This window comes from Podarcis tiliguerta (assembly GCF_965153285.1).
Source record: "Podarcis tiliguerta genome assembly, chromosome: 2".
In the NCBI taxonomy this organism is placed as follows: Eukaryota; Metazoa; Chordata; class Lepidosauria; order Squamata; family Lacertidae; genus Podarcis; species Podarcis tiliguerta.
The window spans coordinates 46562065-46582737 of record NC_139535.1 but is presented as its reverse complement, the minus strand read 5'-3'; the positions used below and the strand labels follow the sequence as shown (position 1 = coordinate 46582737).

At 41.1% G+C, this 20673-nt stretch overlaps 1 protein-coding gene across 36 annotated transcripts in view; it reads right to left on the bottom strand.

Moving 5' to 3' along the window:
- Nucleotides 1–1806: 1806 nt before the first annotated feature.
- The window catches only part of RAF1 (Raf-1 proto-oncogene, serine/threonine kinase), a 68332-nt gene continuing 49465 nt past the window's right edge, over nt 1807–20673 (bottom strand). For 11 of the 36 annotated variants that reach the window (XM_083429147.1, XM_083429169.1, XM_083429137.1 and 8 more), the window contains 15 exons: nt 19890–20047; nt 19641–19739; nt 18115–18268; nt 15333–15392; nt 13674–13701; nt 13115–13239; nt 12093–12210; nt 10705–10789; nt 9358–9534; nt 8933–8979; nt 8086–8204; nt 6665–6796; nt 5277–5324; nt 4812–4946; nt 1807–2948 (listed from right to left, as the gene is read on the bottom strand). In XM_083429147.1, the coding sequence (XP_083285273.1) occupies nt 2808–2948; nt 4812–4946; nt 5277–5324; nt 6665–6796; nt 8086–8204; nt 8933–8979; nt 9358–9534; nt 10705–10789; nt 12093–12210; nt 13115–13239; nt 13674–13701; nt 15333–15392; nt 18115–18268; nt 19641–19739; nt 19890–20047 (1626 nt within the window). In that variant the 3' untranslated portion in view covers nt 1807–2807. The remainder of the gene's footprint in view (nt 2949–4811; nt 4947–5276; nt 5325–6664; nt 6797–8085; nt 8205–8932; nt 8980–9357; nt 9535–10704; nt 10790–12092; nt 12211–13114; nt 13240–13673; nt 13702–15332; nt 15393–18114; nt 18269–19640; nt 19740–19889; nt 20048–20673) is intronic. The other 25 variants (XM_083429160.1, XM_083429163.1, XM_083429157.1 and 22 more) reach the window with 3 other exon arrangements.

Below are 20673 nucleotides of genomic sequence, written 5' to 3'. Positions count from 1 at the left end.
TGTAATGGTAATGTAAAACACCAACAAATCCAGACTTCAAACTGTATAAGTCTTATAACTGTATAATGCATGTTCATTACAACACTGGGCAAAAACAAGTGCCAGCAGTGAGGAATAAGAGAAAGAATTTGAAAATCAACAGACTTAAGTACACCTAACCCTGTTTAGGATTTGGACGCTGTGCACACGCTTATCCTCTCCATTGTTTACTCCTGAAACCCTAAAAGCACACAAAATGCATTAGCTTAACTCCAGAAATAAATGTAACTCACCCAATATTTGCATTATGATAGTGAATACAAAAGTGCCAGGCATTCAAAGCCACTGCAGTACAGCTATTGTGGCACCTGAATACATTCATTGTAGGGGACATTTTTGAATATGCAGCAGAAAATATGAATTACAGAAAGGGTGGGAGTTCCTTGGTGTTTTTCAGTTCCTGGGTGTCATTTCAGCTGCAGCTGATCAGAAGAACTGAACAGCTCAGCAGGCACTACAAATGGCAGAGGCTTGTAAGCAGCACATGGAAAGTGACAGCAAGTGTTTATGAACAGCAAAGGAACATTGGAACAAGGACAGCTACAAAATGGAAGCCAGTCTTTGAATACCGAACTTAATACTATTAAGGAGAGTGCAAGCTGAAAGGCACAACTGAAATTACGTTAGCAGTGATGCAACGCAACCCCGGGAAATGACGTTCCTTACCTTTGCATGGATTATCAATCAGAAAGTTACCTCTCACTCTTAATCCCTGAGCAGTTTTCATTCATCACTACTTCCTGAGTAACTGACCTCCTTTATGCCTTAAAAAGAAATAAAGCCTACTGCATACAACTTCCTACTGAGTTGCCTAACATGATACTGTGTAAGATCAGGCAACCAGCGATCTAACACCCTCATTTATTACATACGGGATTGTCAATTCGCCTTAAAAAAAATCTTAATCCGGTTCCAAAGAATCTGCAGATTTGACTATGTCACCTCTACGAACCACCTCTAGGAGTCACTTGAGGGCCAAACTACATGTCTATAGATTTTATAGTAACACAGCCAGTATAGATTCCGCCCCGCCCGCCCCCCGCCCCCCCGGGAAATGCTAGCTTCAGGGGAAGGGTCAAATTCCCCTTCACAATCCCAATAATTATCAAGTGTTCACCCAGCTGATGCTACAAGCATTTAATATCATATCTAGCCTGGCTCTTTAGTGAACTCGGTAACTTCAATTCCAGGCTTGTGGACAAGAGGCAGAGGATGAATTTGCATGATTTCTTCTTTCTCTGTAAAGTGAGTCTTTCCATCACTATGTAGCAAAATCCATGTGGAACTAGACAGTAAGGATTTGCTGGATGTGTGGTGAACTAAATGTATTTATCTGAGAGCAACCCACAACTGAAGATGCACACCTACACTTACAGTGATGATGGTTCAATATGGGAAAGATGGGTCTGTGGGTCAAAAAACAGCTTACCTACATCTCCAAGGGACACTTTGCTGTGCCTGAAAGTGATAAACTTGTTCTTGAAAACTGCATCACATCTAAAGATCCCTCAAAAGGCTGCTGGAGCTACAAAGCACATTCTTCAGAGGATATAACAGGGCGAGGAAATACACAGTTAATAGCTCTACAGTTCTTTCCAAAATGGTATTTTAGAGGGGAATTGCTCCAGTATTTTCTTTGCTTTTATGCACACAGTGTACTAGATACTGCAGACAGGGCATCACGGCTACACAATACACACATTTAAGAACATGGTGCACACACATCAAATGTGGAACATCGGTTAAAAAACCGACTGAATGACAAACTTAAATTTAATTTATTTTATTAAAATAAGATAATCAGAAGAACCTGTGTTTACAATAAATGCTTTTCTCTGAGGGGCAATGAAAACAAAGTTAAAACCCAAATCAGCAAGGGAAAACCTGTATATGCCAAGTTTCTTTATAGTGCATCTCAGGAAAAAAAGTTTCAAAACAGACTTTATTTTGCAGAAATTTACTAACAGAATTACTTATTTTGCCTCTTCTCCTCCCAAAAAACTATAGTTTCTCACAGGACCCTCAGAGCGCCGCAAGAAACAAGTCCGAAGTACCCAACAAGCTTCTTATGTTACTGTTAGATGATTGTAGGAAGATTGTGCTAGCTTCCTTCTCTGGACAGTACTAGTTATAATATATTCCTTGCCTCAAAATTAGTATTTTCCACATGTGCAAAACTGTTTTGTGTTGACTTAATATTGGTGTTTAACGTTTCATGATCTTGAGAAATGCTTAGAAGTGGAAACTTTCCAGAGCTTGAATTCCCCTCTTCCCTTAAGTCTTCTTTGTGGATGATCATTTTAGTTAAAATTCCTCCAGCCTGAATGGCACAAAGTCTTAGAATATCAGAAGAACAGCACCATCTGCATTGACTTTCCTCAAATGCTAAGCTATTATTTTGCTATAGAAAAATACCAGTCTATTCAGCATAATGCAATTTCAAAGAAACCTGTTTTCTCTTTTTTTTCCTTTTTCCTTTTTTTTGCATATGGGATAAAGTAAGGCTCAAGTGCATCTATAAAAAATAGTAATAGGACCTCTTGTATACTGTCTCTTAACTATTTCAATATGATAACCTATAGAAAAAGGCAACGTGGAGTTTTTTGTCCCTGTAGGATTAGAACGGTAGAAATTCATAGCAGCTCATTCTCAAAACTGGCATCCAGCTGAATCCCATTGCTGGCTCTGCAATCCTGTAGACTGAGGCATTCAAAAGCACAACTGCTAGAACTGTTACTGGAGAGCAGTGGGCAGCGCGCAAAGATCTCCTAAAACACAGGTAGCTTTGTCGAAGTCAACGTGCACGAATTGATGTCCTGGGTGTGAGTTGCACGGTGCAGAGAAGGTTCTGAAGCACTTCGGTTGATTTTGGGTAAAGAATGCTGCAGCAATTCAATGGAAGACAATATCTAAAGTAAAGAGGGAAAGGGGGGGGGGAGGAAATTATAACGGCCTGTCCAATTTCTGTGCAAGACTATCTTAATTACAGTACTGACAACTTCCTAGGTCTAGACAAGGCTACAAGTCCAAATTTCGTGAAAGCTCTTGCCAGCCCCACCCACTTCCCTGTGACCATTTCCTGTTTATAAAATAGAGAGCAGACAGGACAGCGTTTATTTTCTGCCTTGTGAAAAGCGTGAGTGGCTCACATTACACACCCAAAGCACAAACCTATGTGCAGGGATACCCACAGGTTCCTGGCAATAGCTTGGGAGTGACAACGCTACAACACAAATACCCAGTTTTAAAATACATTCTTAAAAAAATCAAATTATAGTATCTCAGCATTACTGAAAAACAGTAAAGAAAAGTGAACATGGTTATCTGGAAAACTGTTTCATTATCTCCCACTAATGAAACATTTTGGTCTTATCAGAAGCAGGAAATACCAAGAAACATAAAATTGAGAATTTTAGTGTCTCTCAGGAAACAGATAAACAGAGATATAAATCTGTCTTTCTTTCTATAATTTATATATATATTTATGTATGTGTGTGAGAACGATTAAACATAATATGCCTCTCTCCCCGCCACCCTCTCCCCCATAAATGCAGATATATACATAAGAGAAGGGTAAAATTTGTATCTGTCTTGTTGTTTATGTATTTTATTACCCTTCTCTTGTATATATTAAATCATATATAATGTTATATAGACACAGCTGTATAATGTGTCCATCTTGCCCCAAGGGGAGGAGAGAAAGCAGCAGAAACGGGTTAGGAAGCTGCCAGCCTCTAGCTCCCCATGGAGACCTCTCTCCCCACTCCCCACCTGAGGGACGTCTGAAGAATCAAGAGGAACGGAGAAGAAGAAGAGGCAGCCTCTGCAATGACAGTTGTTTGTCCTTCCTCTTTCATCATATAATTTCTATCGACACTTATTTTAAAAAATAATTTTATGTAAACTACTTTGTGAAGTCCATCCGATAAGCAGTACATATATTCAATAAATACATACCTATAGGTTGTTGTTTTTAATTATTAAAGATTTTCCTCGTTTACAAAAGCACATGCTTTGTATTTTTCTTCAGGTTGTGTTTTCTACAAGATCAGTTACTTTTGTCGTGGAACATTGGTGTTATATGCAGTATAGGGTTGGGAATAAAAGAAGGGGGGCGGGAGAAAGGGTTGGGGGGGGTAAAGCCTATATTCTTTGACTTAGTGTATGCATAGGGTTTTTGTGTCAGTGTCACTTGAGGAGGTTCTCTTTCTATTCGCTTGTTATGTTTCCTTGATGGTGGGAGAGGTTGGGGTGGCCTGGGGTGTGGTTGATCGCCTTTGGTTGGCTTCAGTGGGATCTGTTTCTGTGTGTGAGGAGGGTGTTGTTGCGTTAAGTTAATACATACCTATAGTTATACCTGTCTTTGTGCATGCATAGGCACATGTAGGCATGTCTGCATGCCTATGTGTGTGTCTCTTTCTCTAGAATATTCTCTTCTCTCTCTCTCTCTCGTGTCGTAATTCAGTCATGGAACTCATTGAGTTCCCTTGGGCCAGTCACTCTCTTTTAGCCTAGCTTACTTCACATGGTTGTTTGCAAGGATAAATTATGAGGTGTGAAGTGAACCATGTGCTCTAATCTTGACTTCTACGGAGTAAAAAGGTAATAAAATAAAGTAATAAAAATATTCTCTTGCCTGCAGTTTAAGAGATTAGTTTCCCCATTATTTTTCACTATTTGAACCAACATGTTCTCTCTGTCTCTTGCTTTGTTCAAACACACACACAAGTTTATTCGTTTTGTAAAGCTCTAAAATCAAACTTAATTCTTACCTGGGGGAAGAGAGGCCTTTCATCCCTGACTTTCTTCACACAATCTGCTACGAGTCTCTTCATAGCTTTGGGGCAGTTTTTGTAGAGTTTGCTGAGGTCTGGTGATGCATAGCCACGACCAACCATGAAAATGATCTAAGAATAGGCAAACAAGCAAACCTTAGAAGTTTAGAGAGGCAGCATCCACGTTGAAAATAGTTTTAATGTAAACTATTCACTGTTCTCATGGAAATATGGAGGGCAGCTGCATGTGGTTTCAAGGGGGAAGGGGACATCACTCATAAGTGATACCATGGAGGGCTGGGAAAGACTTCTGTCCGACAATCGGAAGGGCTATGGTTAGATGGCCCACTGGCCTGGCTTGGTTTAAGGAAGCTTCCCATATTCTCAAGACCCCCCTCACTCACTGCCAACTACCAAAATTAATTGCCAAATACATTCTGGCCCAAGAAAGAATATACGCACATGGAAGCTGCTTGCCAGATGGGAACCTCCTGCAGACTGGTGAGGGATCTGCATTGTGATAAACAGGCCATTTTATCTAATTTAGTACAAATTATAGCACATGTCATTGTATCTTCTTCCCCAGTGCTTCCAAAGTAGTTGACTTACAAGAAACAAAAGTGTAACCTTCTAACGGCTCTATTTATCTCTTAAGTTGAGAAGCCAGCCCCAGAAGCCTTTCCAAGCACCCACCACCACCATAATCCTGTGAGGGAGAAAGTGGAGAGGCACTTGTTGGCCTCAGCCCTTCTACCATGTTCCCGTTGCGCTTTCAGAAGGGTCATTTATGCAGTAAGCAGCTTCTCCTTGTGGAGGGAGGCTCACCGCACAATCAGAGCTTTCTGCAGGCTTCTAAATCAACCATGAAGCCTCCAACCTTTTCTGTGAGAAAAACAGAACTTCACCCAATGCTTGGCATTGCCAAACAGCAGTTCCCCTTTGCTGCCCCATGATCAAAAAGGGGGTGGGCTTGCCGATTTGGCTGCTTAACCACTCCCAGCATCCTTACCAACTTCAGTGCTGGGAGAGGGCTGGGACCACCATACAACTGCTGAGACACATCTGCAGCTTCAAAGTTTGGCAGGAGGCTAATTGCCCATCACCAGAGGGTAGTGCCACACTTGCCACAGTGAGTGGTAACTGCCTCTAAGGTAGCACTGAGCATGCACTACAGCTACTAGACCAGTTAGGAACTTTGTGCTTTCCACTTTAGCATGTCATATTACTTTAAAGTTCAAGGCACTTCTTTCATCTAGCATATAACAATTATTTCCATCTGGGCAGACAGGCTTAAGAAACAATGAAGGCAGAGTTCACAAGCAGTCTTAGCCTATCCTGCCTTCGATCCTCAGGTTAAGGCTTTCCTAACGCTCATCCCAACCCTTGAGAAGACACAGATCCTTGGAGACCAATGGGAACTCCAAGAAAATACAACCCAGATTTCACAAGGGAATTAGTTGACAAACTGACCCCTGTATCAAGTGTTAACAATGTAGATTTTTTTCAGTCCTCTAGAACTCTGACTCAACATTCCGACCAGCCTAGCGCTAACAAACACTGCATAGCAAACAAGCAGTTTGGGCAAAGTACACATGATGTTATACTGACATTTCAATGTTACTGCAAACATATACCATCTGCAAAAGCTTTTATATGGGATGCCCTGCTGCTTAGATACACACAAGCCAAGATCTACTTTTATAATTTACCATCTTCGCAGCAGACTGGATGAGGTGGAATATAAATTACATGGTTCTTTGCTCCGTAGCCTTCTAAATAAAATCCAGAAACCCTGAAAATAATAAATTTGGAAATACAATGCATTGCATTTAAAAATGATCGTTTCTCACCTGGTCTCTGTTGTTAATATGGGAATAAGGTAGCTCTCCGGTCATCAGTTCATAGAGTACAATTCCATAAGAATACACATCTGATTGGAAACTGAATGGATTGCTATCCTGCATTCGAATCACTTCTGGTGCCTTTATTTTTTTATATATATAAAAAAACCAGATTAAGAATTCATACATGGAGGGAAAAAGAAAACAGAGTCTGACGGCATTAAGGCCACAATAAAAAACAGAATTAAGCCACTGCATTAAATTTATTTCCTCAAACATTCAAATTGGCATTGGAAACAATGGAATGAAAAATGTGGGGGTTTTTTTAAATCAGGGAAAATACAATGGAACACATGATTGTTCCTCTGCTGTCAGCTTGAGGCCAGCAGGGCCCTGGATGAGGTGGCAGAACTGCAGTCATATCTCACCACCACCAGGCTGCACCCTCAGCTTCTTAAAAACTTAATATAGACATTGGCCTAGTACAGAAACAAGAAGTAACTATGGTTTGTCATTACAAGAATGAGCCTGTAGACATCTGACTTCCTTGCTCCCGCTGCACCCCCCACCCACCCACCTTCCTACATACAAAGGAGATCAAAAGCTTCCATGCTCAGTTTGATATCCTGGCTTCTTTTAACTACCTAAAGTTCCCGAACTTTGGGTGTACAGTGGTACCTCGGGTTAAGTACTTAATTCGTTCCGGAGGTCCGTTCTTAACCTGAAACTGTTCTTAACCTGAAGCACCACTTTAGCTAATGGGGCCTCCCGCTGCCGGAGCACGATTTCTGTTCTCATCCTGAAGCAAAGTTCTTAACCCAAGGTACTATTTCTGGGTTAGCGGAGTCTGTAACCTGAAGCGTATGTAACCCGAGGTACCACTGTAATGGGAATCCGTGGTTAGTTCAAAAGCATATGCATTTGGCTTGCCACCTCTGGTTAAGACCTTGGGTGGGGGAGGAACCCTGAGGTTCACATAGGCTCATTCTCATAACAAACCCTAATTTATTTTGAAAGGCCAGGTATCCTGAAGCCTAGTCAAAAAGCCTATCTGCAGCACCTACCTACTCAAAGTTTGCCCCTCCCACGTTAAAAAGAAAACTGCAGCTTGAAAAGCACACACAGATATGCACCTTCTTTTGCAAGACAGGAAGCAGCCATGCCAATTGTAGAATAGCAGAACTGTATGCTAGTTCTCTGGTATTTAAGCAAGGATGAGGAACTTTTGGCTCTCTAGATATTGCTCTATTCCACTGTCCTCATCCCCGGCCAGCAGTCAGGGATAATGGAAATTGTAGCCCAAAAGCAATCCAAAGGTTCCCCACCCCTGGATTAAAGGATAAGAAACTGCACATTAAAAACAAAAGTTAAAAGGAATAACTTTAATGTCAGACCAGCTACAAGCAACAGCTCCGTTGTAAGTCACTTACCATCCAGAGAACGGATCCAGTAGGTTGTTCTACCTGTTGGGAACCACTCCACCTAGATTTGACTGTTGCCAGCCCAAAGTCTCCAATCTTTACTGTGCGGTCTTCATGAAGAAATATATCTACATAACTCTTAAGGAACACACATGGACAGTCACTTGAGTTACCAAATACAGTCATCCTTGCATCCAGGCCTGTTTCCAGAAGATATTCTACACTAGCTTTTAATGAATGTGCTTTAAGAACACAAAATGGATCAGACTGGATCAGACCAATGGTGCATCTAGTCCATCACCTTGTTCTCACCGTGACCAACCAGGTTTATAAATACATATTGTAAAATATTTGGTATTAAAAGGAAGGTGGTAAGGTGCCAGACCCTACCTAGGTACATCCTTTCTTCTCCCACACCTTCCCCACTCCCCAGATTTTTAGTATTCTCAGAACTGAACTTCCATCTATAGCTAAAAGGGTTTCTTTTAATTAAGTTTCCATGTATCAGCTGCACTTTATAGAGTCCTATCCACTGAAAGCTCCAAAGGACATTGAGTTTTCCAGAGACAGGACCTGTAAAGAATACAAACCATACATTATAAGGTTTGTTTTTTAAACAATAAAATAAAATTATGTGTTATGAATTTAGAGATCTTGAAAACAGCCTCAGTTTTCAACTCAGATCTGCAAACGAAAGACAGGTAACGAATGCAGAAGTAACCTTCAGTATTGCCATTAATTAACAGGTCTTCATATCACTTAATCACCAGAACAAACTAGAAATACTATGCCCCGTGTTCCATACTGATCTAATGATGGCAGGCCATCAGAATTCCACCCAGTAAGAAAAGGATACTATTCGATTTCATATCTCTGTGTATTATATTCTTCGCATGTAAGTAGCTGTAGACAAAATTTGAGACATGAAAATGTGAACATGTTTACATGTCAAAAGTCAAGTTACAAAGCAACAAACTACATCCTTAATCAAACACAATGAAGATTATCATTTCCTTAGTAGTTATCTACTGTAGCTAGAAAGCTTTCATTTTATCAATTTAGAATCAGACAGTGCTATTTCTGTATATCAGGAAAACATCTCTGTAACCTCTACTTTCTCTGGAAGACTGCCTGATGTTTTTATATTTCAAGTTTTACAGGCACTATCAAGGTCTGCCCGAACCCAAGACAGCACTACCTTGATTTTCTCTAGCATTATTTCACCTTTGGAGCAGTCAACACCACTTCCATAGCTACCATGATTCAGTCCAGATTACTCACTCCATTCCTTGTGCCGTCTGTCTTGCAATATCAATACGTTGTAACATCTGGAACTTGGTCTCCTGGACATGCAGGTGTTTATACAGACTGCTTCCTTCACACCACTGTGTGACGATGGCCAGGTTATCTTTAGTCATGTAGCCCATGAAGAGCAAAATATTAACATGCCGGGTTTTCCTAAGAGAAACAAATAGGAATCAACATAGGAACATGGAGTGTATGTTTAGCTTTGTAAATTAAATAAACATGTGAAATTTTAGAACTCCATTGATTTAGGGGAGTGGATTTTTCTTCTGATCCAAAGCTCTCCGAAAAACTAGTACCTCTGAACCCAAGCTGAAGTTCAGCTGCTTTTCTCTATAGCAAAGGTTTTGCAGGGAGATGCAAATTTAACAGAGAAAGAGAAATGTCTATTTATAGAAATAAACGTCTTTTACTAATGACAGAATAATGAATGAACCTGAATTTCCCTGTGCATATGTGGCTCTTTGAATTTTGGCTATGCAGTCTTTCCTGTTTGGATTTGAAGATGAATTTGAGCAGCCTCCAATATAAACTGTTGGGCGGGGGGTGGGGAGGAGCTGTCCCTCTTCAGCTCTAGTGTGGCATGAGACACAAGCAGCTGCTGCCAGAAAGGGGATCGGGGCGGGGATGTAAATCAGCAAATCCTTCCCTTTGCATGCAAAGGAGTGCTTTGTGCACACTTCTATACCAGTCTGTTGCCCAGTGAATAGCTTTGAGGACTAACAAGCAGGACTGACCCAAAACAGTTTGCTGTCTGAGGCAAAGGACAAGATGGCACTCCCTTCACATTCCATACACAGAAGCTGACTAGGCTGACAACTGGCTGTTTCTCCAAACTGGTTAAATGATAGCATCCTCCACTGCCTTGAGTCAGAAGGCTACTTTTTAGAGTGGTCAGGACATGTCATGAAGAATACATAGACTTGCCCTCCAAAAGATAGGAATGATTGAGGGGTGGGGAGCCTAGGAGGAATAGCCAAGAGACTGCTGCTTCCCCTCAACATCTGCTACCTGAGGCAGTTGGCTTATGTTGCGTAATAGTAGGACCGGCCTTGACAAGTATTGATCACAGTTCCAGCCAACAAGGAACTGTAAGCTAACAAACTGAATATCCCTGCCTCGGGATAGTCTACAATTTGGAGGCAGCAGTATGAGAGTCTGGTAAATCTTCCAGTTCTGTTTAGTTTACTATCCTTGCAATAACCTCACATAATAAAGAGTTCTACTGAAAACACAATGAGCCTGTGCATCCAGCCACTTTAGACAAGAGTCAACTTAATAAAAGTACTAGACAAGCATTTGAAAGTCACCATGTTGGCTTACCTTAGCACAGCCACTTCATTTCTGAAGGCCTGAAACTGCTCTGGGGTCGGATCTACCACCTTTAATATCTTTACTGCTACGTCTCCTGCAAACATAACGCAACAATTGTCTCTCAAGCACCCTGCCAACATTCTTACAACAATGACAAGCAGTCCACTGGTGTCTGTACAAAAATCACATGCGGGGAGGAACCAGAGCTTCAGCAGTATGGTCTGCATGTGGAAAAACCCAAGGGCAGACCTTGCCAGAGGCAGGAACTCTGGGCCACTAGTTCCACAAGCCCAAAGAACTTTGGGATATGATTGAGTTCACCGTAGTGCTATTACGAACATTCTGTCAGCACAAGCATTTCTGCTTGCCACACAAACCCTCTGCCTTTCTCCTTCCCCCGCACATTATTCTGGGGTTCTTCCTAAACCCCAGAGCCAATTTAGGGAGCATAGGGGCATTCAGGGGGAGGAGGATGGAAAAGCCCCATTGTGGTAGCAGGACTCATTGCATAAGTTCTCACTAGTGCAACTATTTGGCTGAATCTGGGTCACAGTGTTTAATAAACAGTAGGCACCCACACCCATCCTGATTATCACATGGTAAACCGGGGAACTCTCTAAAGGGTTACACTGAGGCACAGAGGTCTGCTCAAAGGGAAAATATACAATACCCCACAAGGCAGGACCAAGCATTTGAGTACACTAAGTAGTTCTTTGAATCTTGGCCACTATTTCCAAATACCCACTTCCCTTCCACCAATGCAAACGCACCTTATAAGAATAATGGAAGAGCTGTTTATAATTTCTTGTAAACATGATAATGGAAAAGATGACGAAATGTGGCTGCTAAAGTTTGCTCAGCATGGCGTGTGCAATGCCACCTCCTGATGAGCAGGACATATGGCCAGCCTTTCTCCAAATTTTGAAACTGAATGAGCATCATTGTAATTTGGCGTACTGGGTTGCTGTTATTTCATTCTGCAACTCTATAAAGTATCTTTTTTTTCTTTACATTTGTTTTACCTGCCTGCTTTTTCTTTTCTTTTTTGGTGCCTACATGTTTTTGTACATAACAAAAATTCAATAAACACTTGAAAAAAATAAATAAAATGACAGAGACAATATTTCAAAAAATTAAAAATGGAAAAACGAAACTGCAGAGGAGAGAGGGGATTGTTCCTGCAGCTGAGCAGCAATTCCCATCACCTCCCCAGTTCCAAAGTTGGAATGAAGGGTTCTCTGCCCCATACATAATTATGGGATCAGCTCTTAGCAGATATCTATGAATCAAAAATATTAGTCCTGTACACAGGGCCAAAGGTATATATTTTTTACTATATTAAGCAATTTTAATATTGACATTTTCCAACAAGAGTGGTAGGAATACTTGATACTTACCATGCCATTTGCCTTTGTAAACAGTCCCAAAAGAGCCTGACCCTACTCTGGTAGAGAGCATAACTTCACTTGCTTCTATTTCCCAATAATAATTTGAATCTCTCTGTCCACGAGGTCTCTGGAAAGCAAGTAAATATTTACAATACAGACAGCATGGCCTGGAAACCAAGTTTCACAGGTTCAGATTAAAGCTTGCCGCAAGCATGATTAATGATATTTGGAAATAATCTAGATCTACGCAGTACATACACAGTTATAATGTAGACTTAACAAAATGTCAACAGGAAATATGTTTAAGCAAACTAAGGACTGAATGGGCATCTGTATATTTCTAAATCTGTTGTACAGCTGGAAAATAATCTATGCCGTAACATCACTCCCAATAACTTTTTTCTATTTAATGACAATCAGATTTCCCTCTTATACAAATGTGGTCATATTCACATCTCCACGCTAACAGCCTGTTTCTAATACTTCCTGTGCCAGTAGACAAGAGCTTATCAGCTGTAACAACACAAAGTCAGAAATTGTAATTTTTTACTGGTTCAAGGGGCTGATGTAAAGATCTAGGTGCTGTATTATGACACTGAGCAGAGTAATATGGAGGCAGGTGCTATTGCAAATTGGAGACTAAGGATGGGGAACCCATGGCCCTCCATGTTGCTAGACCACAACTCCCATCAGCCTTAGCTAGTACGCCCAATGGTCACAGATGAAGGAAAAGTGTAGTCTAGCAACATCTGAGAAGGCCCACAGGTTAGACCACCCCTGCCTGAGAGTTGCACTGGGTTTGTTTTTAGAATCAGGGTGAAGGCATTAGTGAAGAATGCAAAATAACATTGACAAACACTTGAGCTTCTTTTAGAAGCTCACACACTATTCAGCTATGGCAGCAACATAAAGAGTATGACACAAAATACATGCAAATCATAGCAACACATCCAGCTGCAAGCTTTAATAAATTTGAAAATCACATTGTATACTCTGAGTATCTTCCGGCTGTAAATACTCTTGATACATACGATTTTTTTTTCTTGCGAATTACATCCTGCAGCTCTCTCTCTTGGGGCTGGAACTGGTGTTTTAGGCTGGGACCATCCTGTTGGACTTGTATTGTTGGGGCTTCCGGATATAGCTGAGGGTGATGCTTCACATGTTTGAAGAAAGACGAAAGAGACGCTTACTAACATTAGACAACCCCCATATCAGAAGCAAGAAAACATGTGGGAACTGGTATGACGCCATGTTGTGCAATGCCTAAGTGTGTTTTACTGCATAAATGATGTTCTGTGCTCCAGCTGCATGCTAATTCTAACATAGAAGCACCTTTTAATGTAGAAACGTTCATAATATGAATCATCGTAATTCAGTGGCAAAGCACAAGCTTTCCCTGCAGAAGGTTCCAAGTTCAATCCCTGGCATTTCCAGGTACGACTGGGAAAGACAGACCTCTTGATGGAACTCTGGAAAGCTACTGCCAGTCAGAGAAGACAATATTAAGCTAGATGGTCTGAATCAACATAAAGCAGCTTCCCAAGTGGCCCTCCCAGTATCCCACATATTATTAAGTGAAACACTCACCAGATTCACTGTGACTACGTATCGCATCCTGAAACAAAAAGAACAGGTATCAACACTTCCGCATAATTGCTCTGGAAGACGGAATAGAGCAGAAAATTTATCGCTAACGAGAAACTGACTCAGCAGCTTTAATTGTAGACACCAAACCACCACAACATTTGGAGATGCTGGCCATTTAAAATACAGAGCAAGTCCAGTTCCACCTGGTCATATTTAAACATAGCAATGAATTGAATCTGTAAAAGTGGAAATCCACGCAGCCCCCACTGTACCACTGCTGCAGCTGAGCTCGTTTCTCCTTCTCTCACTGCATGCCACACATGCTACCCTGTGTAAACATGCACAGCTCTGATATAAGGCAATTTTAGAATGGTTCCCATTTGTCCAGCATTATTCAATGCACAGTTTGTGTATAGTGGATAGAAAGACACAAAGCAAAATGCAAGGTCAAAAGAAAGGTGAGAAAATAGCCAGAATGCAGTTTTTCTGCCAAAGCTAAACTGGTCTCACCCTGTGAACTGTCTAGAAGTCAAATTGAGCTACTCAGAGCTCTTTGAAGGAAAAGTAGTGTGTAAGCACGTTCAACAAAATAAAAACAAGGAGGCTTCAGACAGATTTCTAGTCAAGACAGAAAACACGCTGGGCAAGATGAAACACTGAATAAAACCAACTGTAGAAGTATAGCTCAGTGAGAATTGCTCATCACCTTTCACTCTAAGGAGGTTCATTTGGAAATGGGCAATTGGGAACAGTTCCTGGAATCCCAAGAATTGTGTGTGCTCACGCAAGAGAAGTGGGGTGGTGCTTTCTGCTTGCATTGCCACATAAAATCCTGCTCCAACGGGTCTCCCGACCTTCAGAAGCAGCTCTACAGAGACACAAGTGGCTTCAACAGGAAGGGAGAAGGATGGGGAAATCCCCACACAGGGGACATAGGCCTTTGGATCCCTGACAGCTGAGCTAAAATGTGGACTTTACAGTAACTTTCATGCACTTGCTGTGGCTTGGATGTGGCCGCAATGGTACAGGCTGTCCTCTGTTTAAAAAACACACACTCCAAATCCTGAATTTCTAAGAAGAAAATATTCACTGCATTTCAAGCCCGGGTGTTTCCTCATCCCCCAATTTCAACTTAAATAAAGTACTCATCTCCACCAGGCAAAGTATTTTTGAAGTACTGCTTCTGTGCTCTCGTCTATAATCACAAGCCTTCATTTACTGAATGCTTGCGTTATATAAAAGCTAAACTATTCAGATGTCTGTGTAGCTTCTTGTTGAGAGCACACTATAATCCACCAACCCTAAAAAGCAGTTTAAAGAATGACATTTCTAAGTTTTTTATAATAAAAATATTGAACCAGCATGCCCACTTACCATTTTAACATACAACCACATCCATGAGGGCAATGCTAAAAGGAACAGGTTTACTCCAGAAGCTATGGATTTTGCTCTGTACCACTGAAAGCTTCATCTGTGTAGTGCAAATTCTACTTTGTATTACGAACTCTGGGTTTTAGTACTAGAACTAAACAAACATGCCACACTGGTCTTTCCAAATGCAACTGTTAAGCTACCGTTATGTTAACTCACACTAATTTGGCCAACTCTCTTAGCAATCCTGTTAACTGAAGAAAGCAAAGGCATCCAGATAATACCTACTCTTCCCCTTAAACAGAATCGTCTGCACCAGGACCTGGGAGAAGCATTCAGGCTGTTATTCTAATTCAAAGCAATGAGAAATAAGAAAAGAACAGAGGAAGTAGTAAAAAAATAGTTTTCAGCTGCTAAAAAGGAAAGTAGTAACAACAAGGAAAGAAGACAACTTGAAAGAAAAGAGAGTTAACACATTAGCTATGTGAATGTTATTTTATATAGGAACTGCAGATTAAAACTGATGCAAGAATGCTCTTAAGGTTAGGCAGGCAGACATTCCACCAACCATGAAATATGCTCCAGGGAAAGTTTTATAAATCATCTCTCCGCATTTTCAAAACTTGATAGTATTCCAGTTCTGCCATAAGTAGACTCACAAGAAAAGAACAGTTCAAGAGGGGCTATGAGATTTTAATCTCTACAAAGCAGATGTATAGAGAATCTGATTATACCAGCTACTGATCCAAGCAGAGATAATCTAATCAAACAGATCTGCAATTCAACAAGACACTAGATGCCATTTTATACAAAGGGTTCACTATTCTAGGGTAAAATCCAAAGAGAGAACTCTAGGACTCAGGAGCCTGAGATGCAGCAACAACAACAACCATGGTTTTCCTCTCTCCAACTCAAAACACAATTCCAGGGAAGATTTCCTAGCCTGGCTTGAGATACTAAAGGTATTGCCACTATCAAAAACCTAAACCATCCTAAAAGGTAAGCATTTACATAAGAATCATTGGGAGCCCAAAATAAAGTTCATCCCACTCATCCTATCAAAACATCCAATAAATTAAAGTGGGAGAACAGAAAGCTACGGGCTACAGATTTCATGATTCTTATAGATGAGGCAATGAACACAAAAATTCTGCAGCTAGGTAACAAATTTGATACAAATAAAACTATATTTGCATATATAAATCAAATTTGCATATACCCGTCTTACTTTGCACAATTTCTTCTACTATTAGTGAGAAAGGTCAAAAGCTATCATAAGCACTCAAATCCTTCCCTTGCTCAGCTTCTCACCATTCCGAGTCACTCAGTCAGTATCTGTAGTCTTAAACTCAGCACTTTCATGTCCTAAACCAGCCTTGCCCTCTCAACGGCCACAGTAGCTGGGGATTATGAGAGCTGTAGTCAAACAACATCTGGAGGACCATACACCGGTACTCTGAGCCACTTTCTGAGATATCACACAACTGTGCAATCATGGGATACACATCCCTGATAAAAAGAGTGTTACCACATTACAAAACCTCAGCTGCAAAATGGTGTTTGCTTTCTGGCACACGAAAGCCAGCTGGACCAATAAGGGAACTCCAATACTGTAGGGTGGCTCTCTAAAAATTCCTGGAAAAGTACTTTACCATCAAAGCTTTAATGGCTCTACCAAGTTCAAAAACAGGGGTAGGGGACGTTCAGCAATGATGTTTCCCAGCTCAGGAACCCCAAAGCCCATTACAAGTTTGGGTCCAGTTCTTAAAGGGCTTAGCCTAACACCATCCCTTGTAACGAGCTGCCACTTTCTTTTCTATTCTGATTTACCAGCAAGCTGGGGCAGGAAAGTCTCACTTTAGTGCCCCCATTAGAATTTTAGCACTGCCATGGAAGCATCCCCGGCACAAGGATTCATGGAACTTACTAGGATGACAAAATAAATTTTGAGGAAGGAGGTAAGAGGCAGAGGAGGTGCCTCAGGCTTGTCACATTGGAAGAGTGATGGAGCCTTAAACTGAGGATAAAGCATAGCTTGATTTGGGGTCAGTTTGACTCTGACCCAAACTAAATTGTTTGGTATCATTCCAAACAGAATTTGAGTGAGTTTATCCATGACTACTTACAACACCTAGTAAAGGTAAAGGGACCCCTGACCATTAGGTCCAGTCGTGACCGACTCTGGGGTTGCGGCGCTCATCTTGCTTTATTGGCCAAGGGAGCCGGCGTACAGCTTCCGGGTCATGTGGCCAGCATGACTAAGCCGCTTCTGGTGAACCAGAGCAGCACACGGAAACGCCGTTTACCTTCCCACCGGAGCGGTACCTATTTATCTACTTGCACCTTGAAGTGCTTTCAAACTGCTAGGTTGGCAGGAGCAGGGACTGAGCAACGGAAGCTCACCCCGTCGCAGGGATTCGAACCGCCGACCTTCTGATCGGCAAGTCGGTTTAACCCACAGCGCCACCCGCGTCCCACTTACAACACCTAATTTGTGCTAAAAGCTATCAAGAACGTATTCATCACGCTGTCACCTACTATCTTGCTATACTGTCTCTGTACTAAGAGAAGAAAAGCAATATAAAAAGCCAAATGAAAATTACTGCTTATATGGGGGGGGGGGGCTGCACACAACTGAACCCTCAAGAACTTGATATTAAAAAGAAATCTGTTTAAGGAGATGTTAGTGGATCTTTTGTTCTGTTCAGTGAGATACTGTAAATTGTTATATTTTGTAGCACAGAAACTCTCAGTTTTAACTGGATTAACTTTGCACAGGCCATACTTCTATGGAAATATTAACTGATTAGCAAAGGTGATAGCAACAGAAATAATGAGATGTCACTAAGTTGGTCACATATTGGCTACAAGCATCCTGTTCTCTGATCCTTCAAATCATAGTAAAGAATTGGTAACAAACCATGGGGAGTTAGAACATCAGCTGAGAACTGCGGTTTGGCAAACCACTGTGTTCTTTGAAAACAGGAATGCAGCCATTATAACCTGCAGTAAGTATTAAACCAATATGCAATTCAGAAACAACTGGCTAAATACCCAGAAATAGGAATACCTCAATTATTCGGTTATCCACGGGCATAGTTGTGCTGACCATGTGGACATTTGGTGTTGATGTAGATCTCTGTCTTTGAGAAAGGGAGCCCTCGGGAGATGGATTTGATGTACTGAATGTGAAGGCATGAGGTGTAGAATATCTGTGTTGAGAACTAAAGGATGGAAACAAACATTTTTCATTTCTGCTACTAGGAAATGGTGATTCATTGTTAAGCATCAGAAAAGCTGTTCTCTAGTAGATATCACTGCTGTAGAGTCTACTTCTCTGGAAATAAAATTAATATATGATCAGATTAGTCTGGTTCAGATGTAACTATCTCAGTTGAACAAACCAGAGTTTAAATGGACTGGGAACCAGGCATGCATGTGCCCACACTCTCCCTACTCATCCCTCCAGTCATTTCCTCCCACTTCTGTGCCTGACTTTGGCAAAGCTTTCCTGGCTTCTTAAAGCAATGATTTCCCATGCATCCAAACTGAGAAACTGCGGTTTAAGAGCTATCTCTAAACCAAAATATCAAACCAGATCAGTTTGTTAAATTTTGTTCAATTTGCCATCATTAAGTGCCGTTCCAAATTACTACTAAGAATGCAGTTGCAAAGTGAGGAGGCTTCGCAAAGTCTCCAAATAATGTTGTCCATCCCATAAGCAGGCACTTAGCTTGCCTTCAGATGTGAGGATGATTATAGGAAAGAATTAGCTATCATTGAATAAACCTATTGGATGAAGGTTTCCCAACTATGGAATGGTTTTGACAAAATACTAACAGGTCTGGTTGTTAAGTCCAAGCACTGAGGTTACCGCACCCTGTCCTGCCTTCACACTATCCAGCTCCCCATCTGAATCCTGGGTTCAAGAAAACTTTGGTTTGGTTTGCCCTGGCTCTCCAAACCCAGATTTTAGACCATTGCTTGAAATGGTCTTCCAGTTCTCCTTTAGAAGAGGACCACATGAAACAGTTTGCTAATCTGCTTACTACAGCCAACTATGCCATGCAGAGACCAGGAAGTAAGGGAGGGGTCCAAGTACACGACACACAGGACAGCCAAACCATAAATGTATGTAGATAGGCCCTATTTTAAAAAATAACTAAAATATTAATATACTAATAGCATTTTCACTTGTAAAACGCTAACCCTTGGTGCTTAGCATGCAAAAAGGAGAGTTTTGTCGAAGATATTCACACCAAGCTGCTTTTGCACATTGCTACCCAGGCTATTACAGCACTACCATTATGAATTTCAGTCGTACCTTGGACGCTGAACGGAATCCGTTCCGGAATTCCGTTCGACTTCCAAAACATCCGAAAACCAAATCACAGCTTCTGATTGGCTGCAGGAAACTCCTGCAGCCAATCAGAGGCTGCGGAAGCCCCCTTGGACATTCAGGTTCCAAAATAACTTTTGCTAACTGGAATATTCACTTTGCAGCGTTCAGGAGCCAAAACGTCCAAGTTCCAGGGTGTTCAGGATCCAATATACAACTGTATAGCAAAACACAACAAAAACCAAAGTTCAACTCACTTCACAGGTATCCTGGACACGGACTCCCGCATTCGCCGAGTCGTTAAGGGAGGTAGCGCAGGGACACCAGTATCACCAACATTTGGGTGTGGAAACAATCTGAAATCAAAAGCATGCAGCTGAGCAAAAAAGAAAAAATAAGCAGATTTTTACTAAATCCAATAGGCCTTTATGTTTGAACCAGTGCATTTATTCTAATTTTAAAATAGCTGCATTTTTATTTTTTTTAAGGTTAAAAATAACTCTTACAAGAGTTGCCGGATGTTGCTCCAGTCCACACACATGGTAGGAACTTTTGTGCTGCAGTGTTCATGGAATTTATAACCGCAGGTTTGACACCGGAATCCATTTAGTAAAAACTTCTGGCAGATGTCACAGTATGCAAGTTTTAGAAAGGTCTTCCGTGCCTGGAAAATAAATTTCGTATCTAAGTTTGTATGAGGTAGCCAATTTTATGAAGCTTCTTACATATTTGTTCCAAATTGCTTGTTACCACATTATCATTAAATATTTCACATTTTACCACTGGAATTAACTTTTATGAATAAAGCTATAGCTTTAAACATGCTTTGCTCAAAATATACTGTCTCACAAACAGCCAGTATTAATATATTTTAGTTTTCAAAACACAGGTGATTTCAGCAGAAACTTTTTTTTTGGGGGGGGGGGGGGAGAGAGAATTCAGATTATTCACGTTTTCAGAAATTGCTTTATTTTCACTTGCAACCATATACATTAGATTAGACTAGAAAGAAACCAAAACCTGGCATCGGGGTAAGTTTAAACGAGCAGCTTTTGTAGGCACAGTGTTATTTGATCAGAGAACTACATTTATAGTTCATGTCCATAGGAGCAGAAAGCGAACTCAATCTCCTAATCAAAACTCACCTTCTCCATGAAAACTGTTCCTTAACCCCTTAGTTCTCCCTCCCAATTTAGACAGAATAGGCAAGTACATTCGCTCACAGTGTTACTCTTGTTCTCCTCGCCTCTCATTATATTCCATAGTGGACCAATTCATATGTCATGAGCA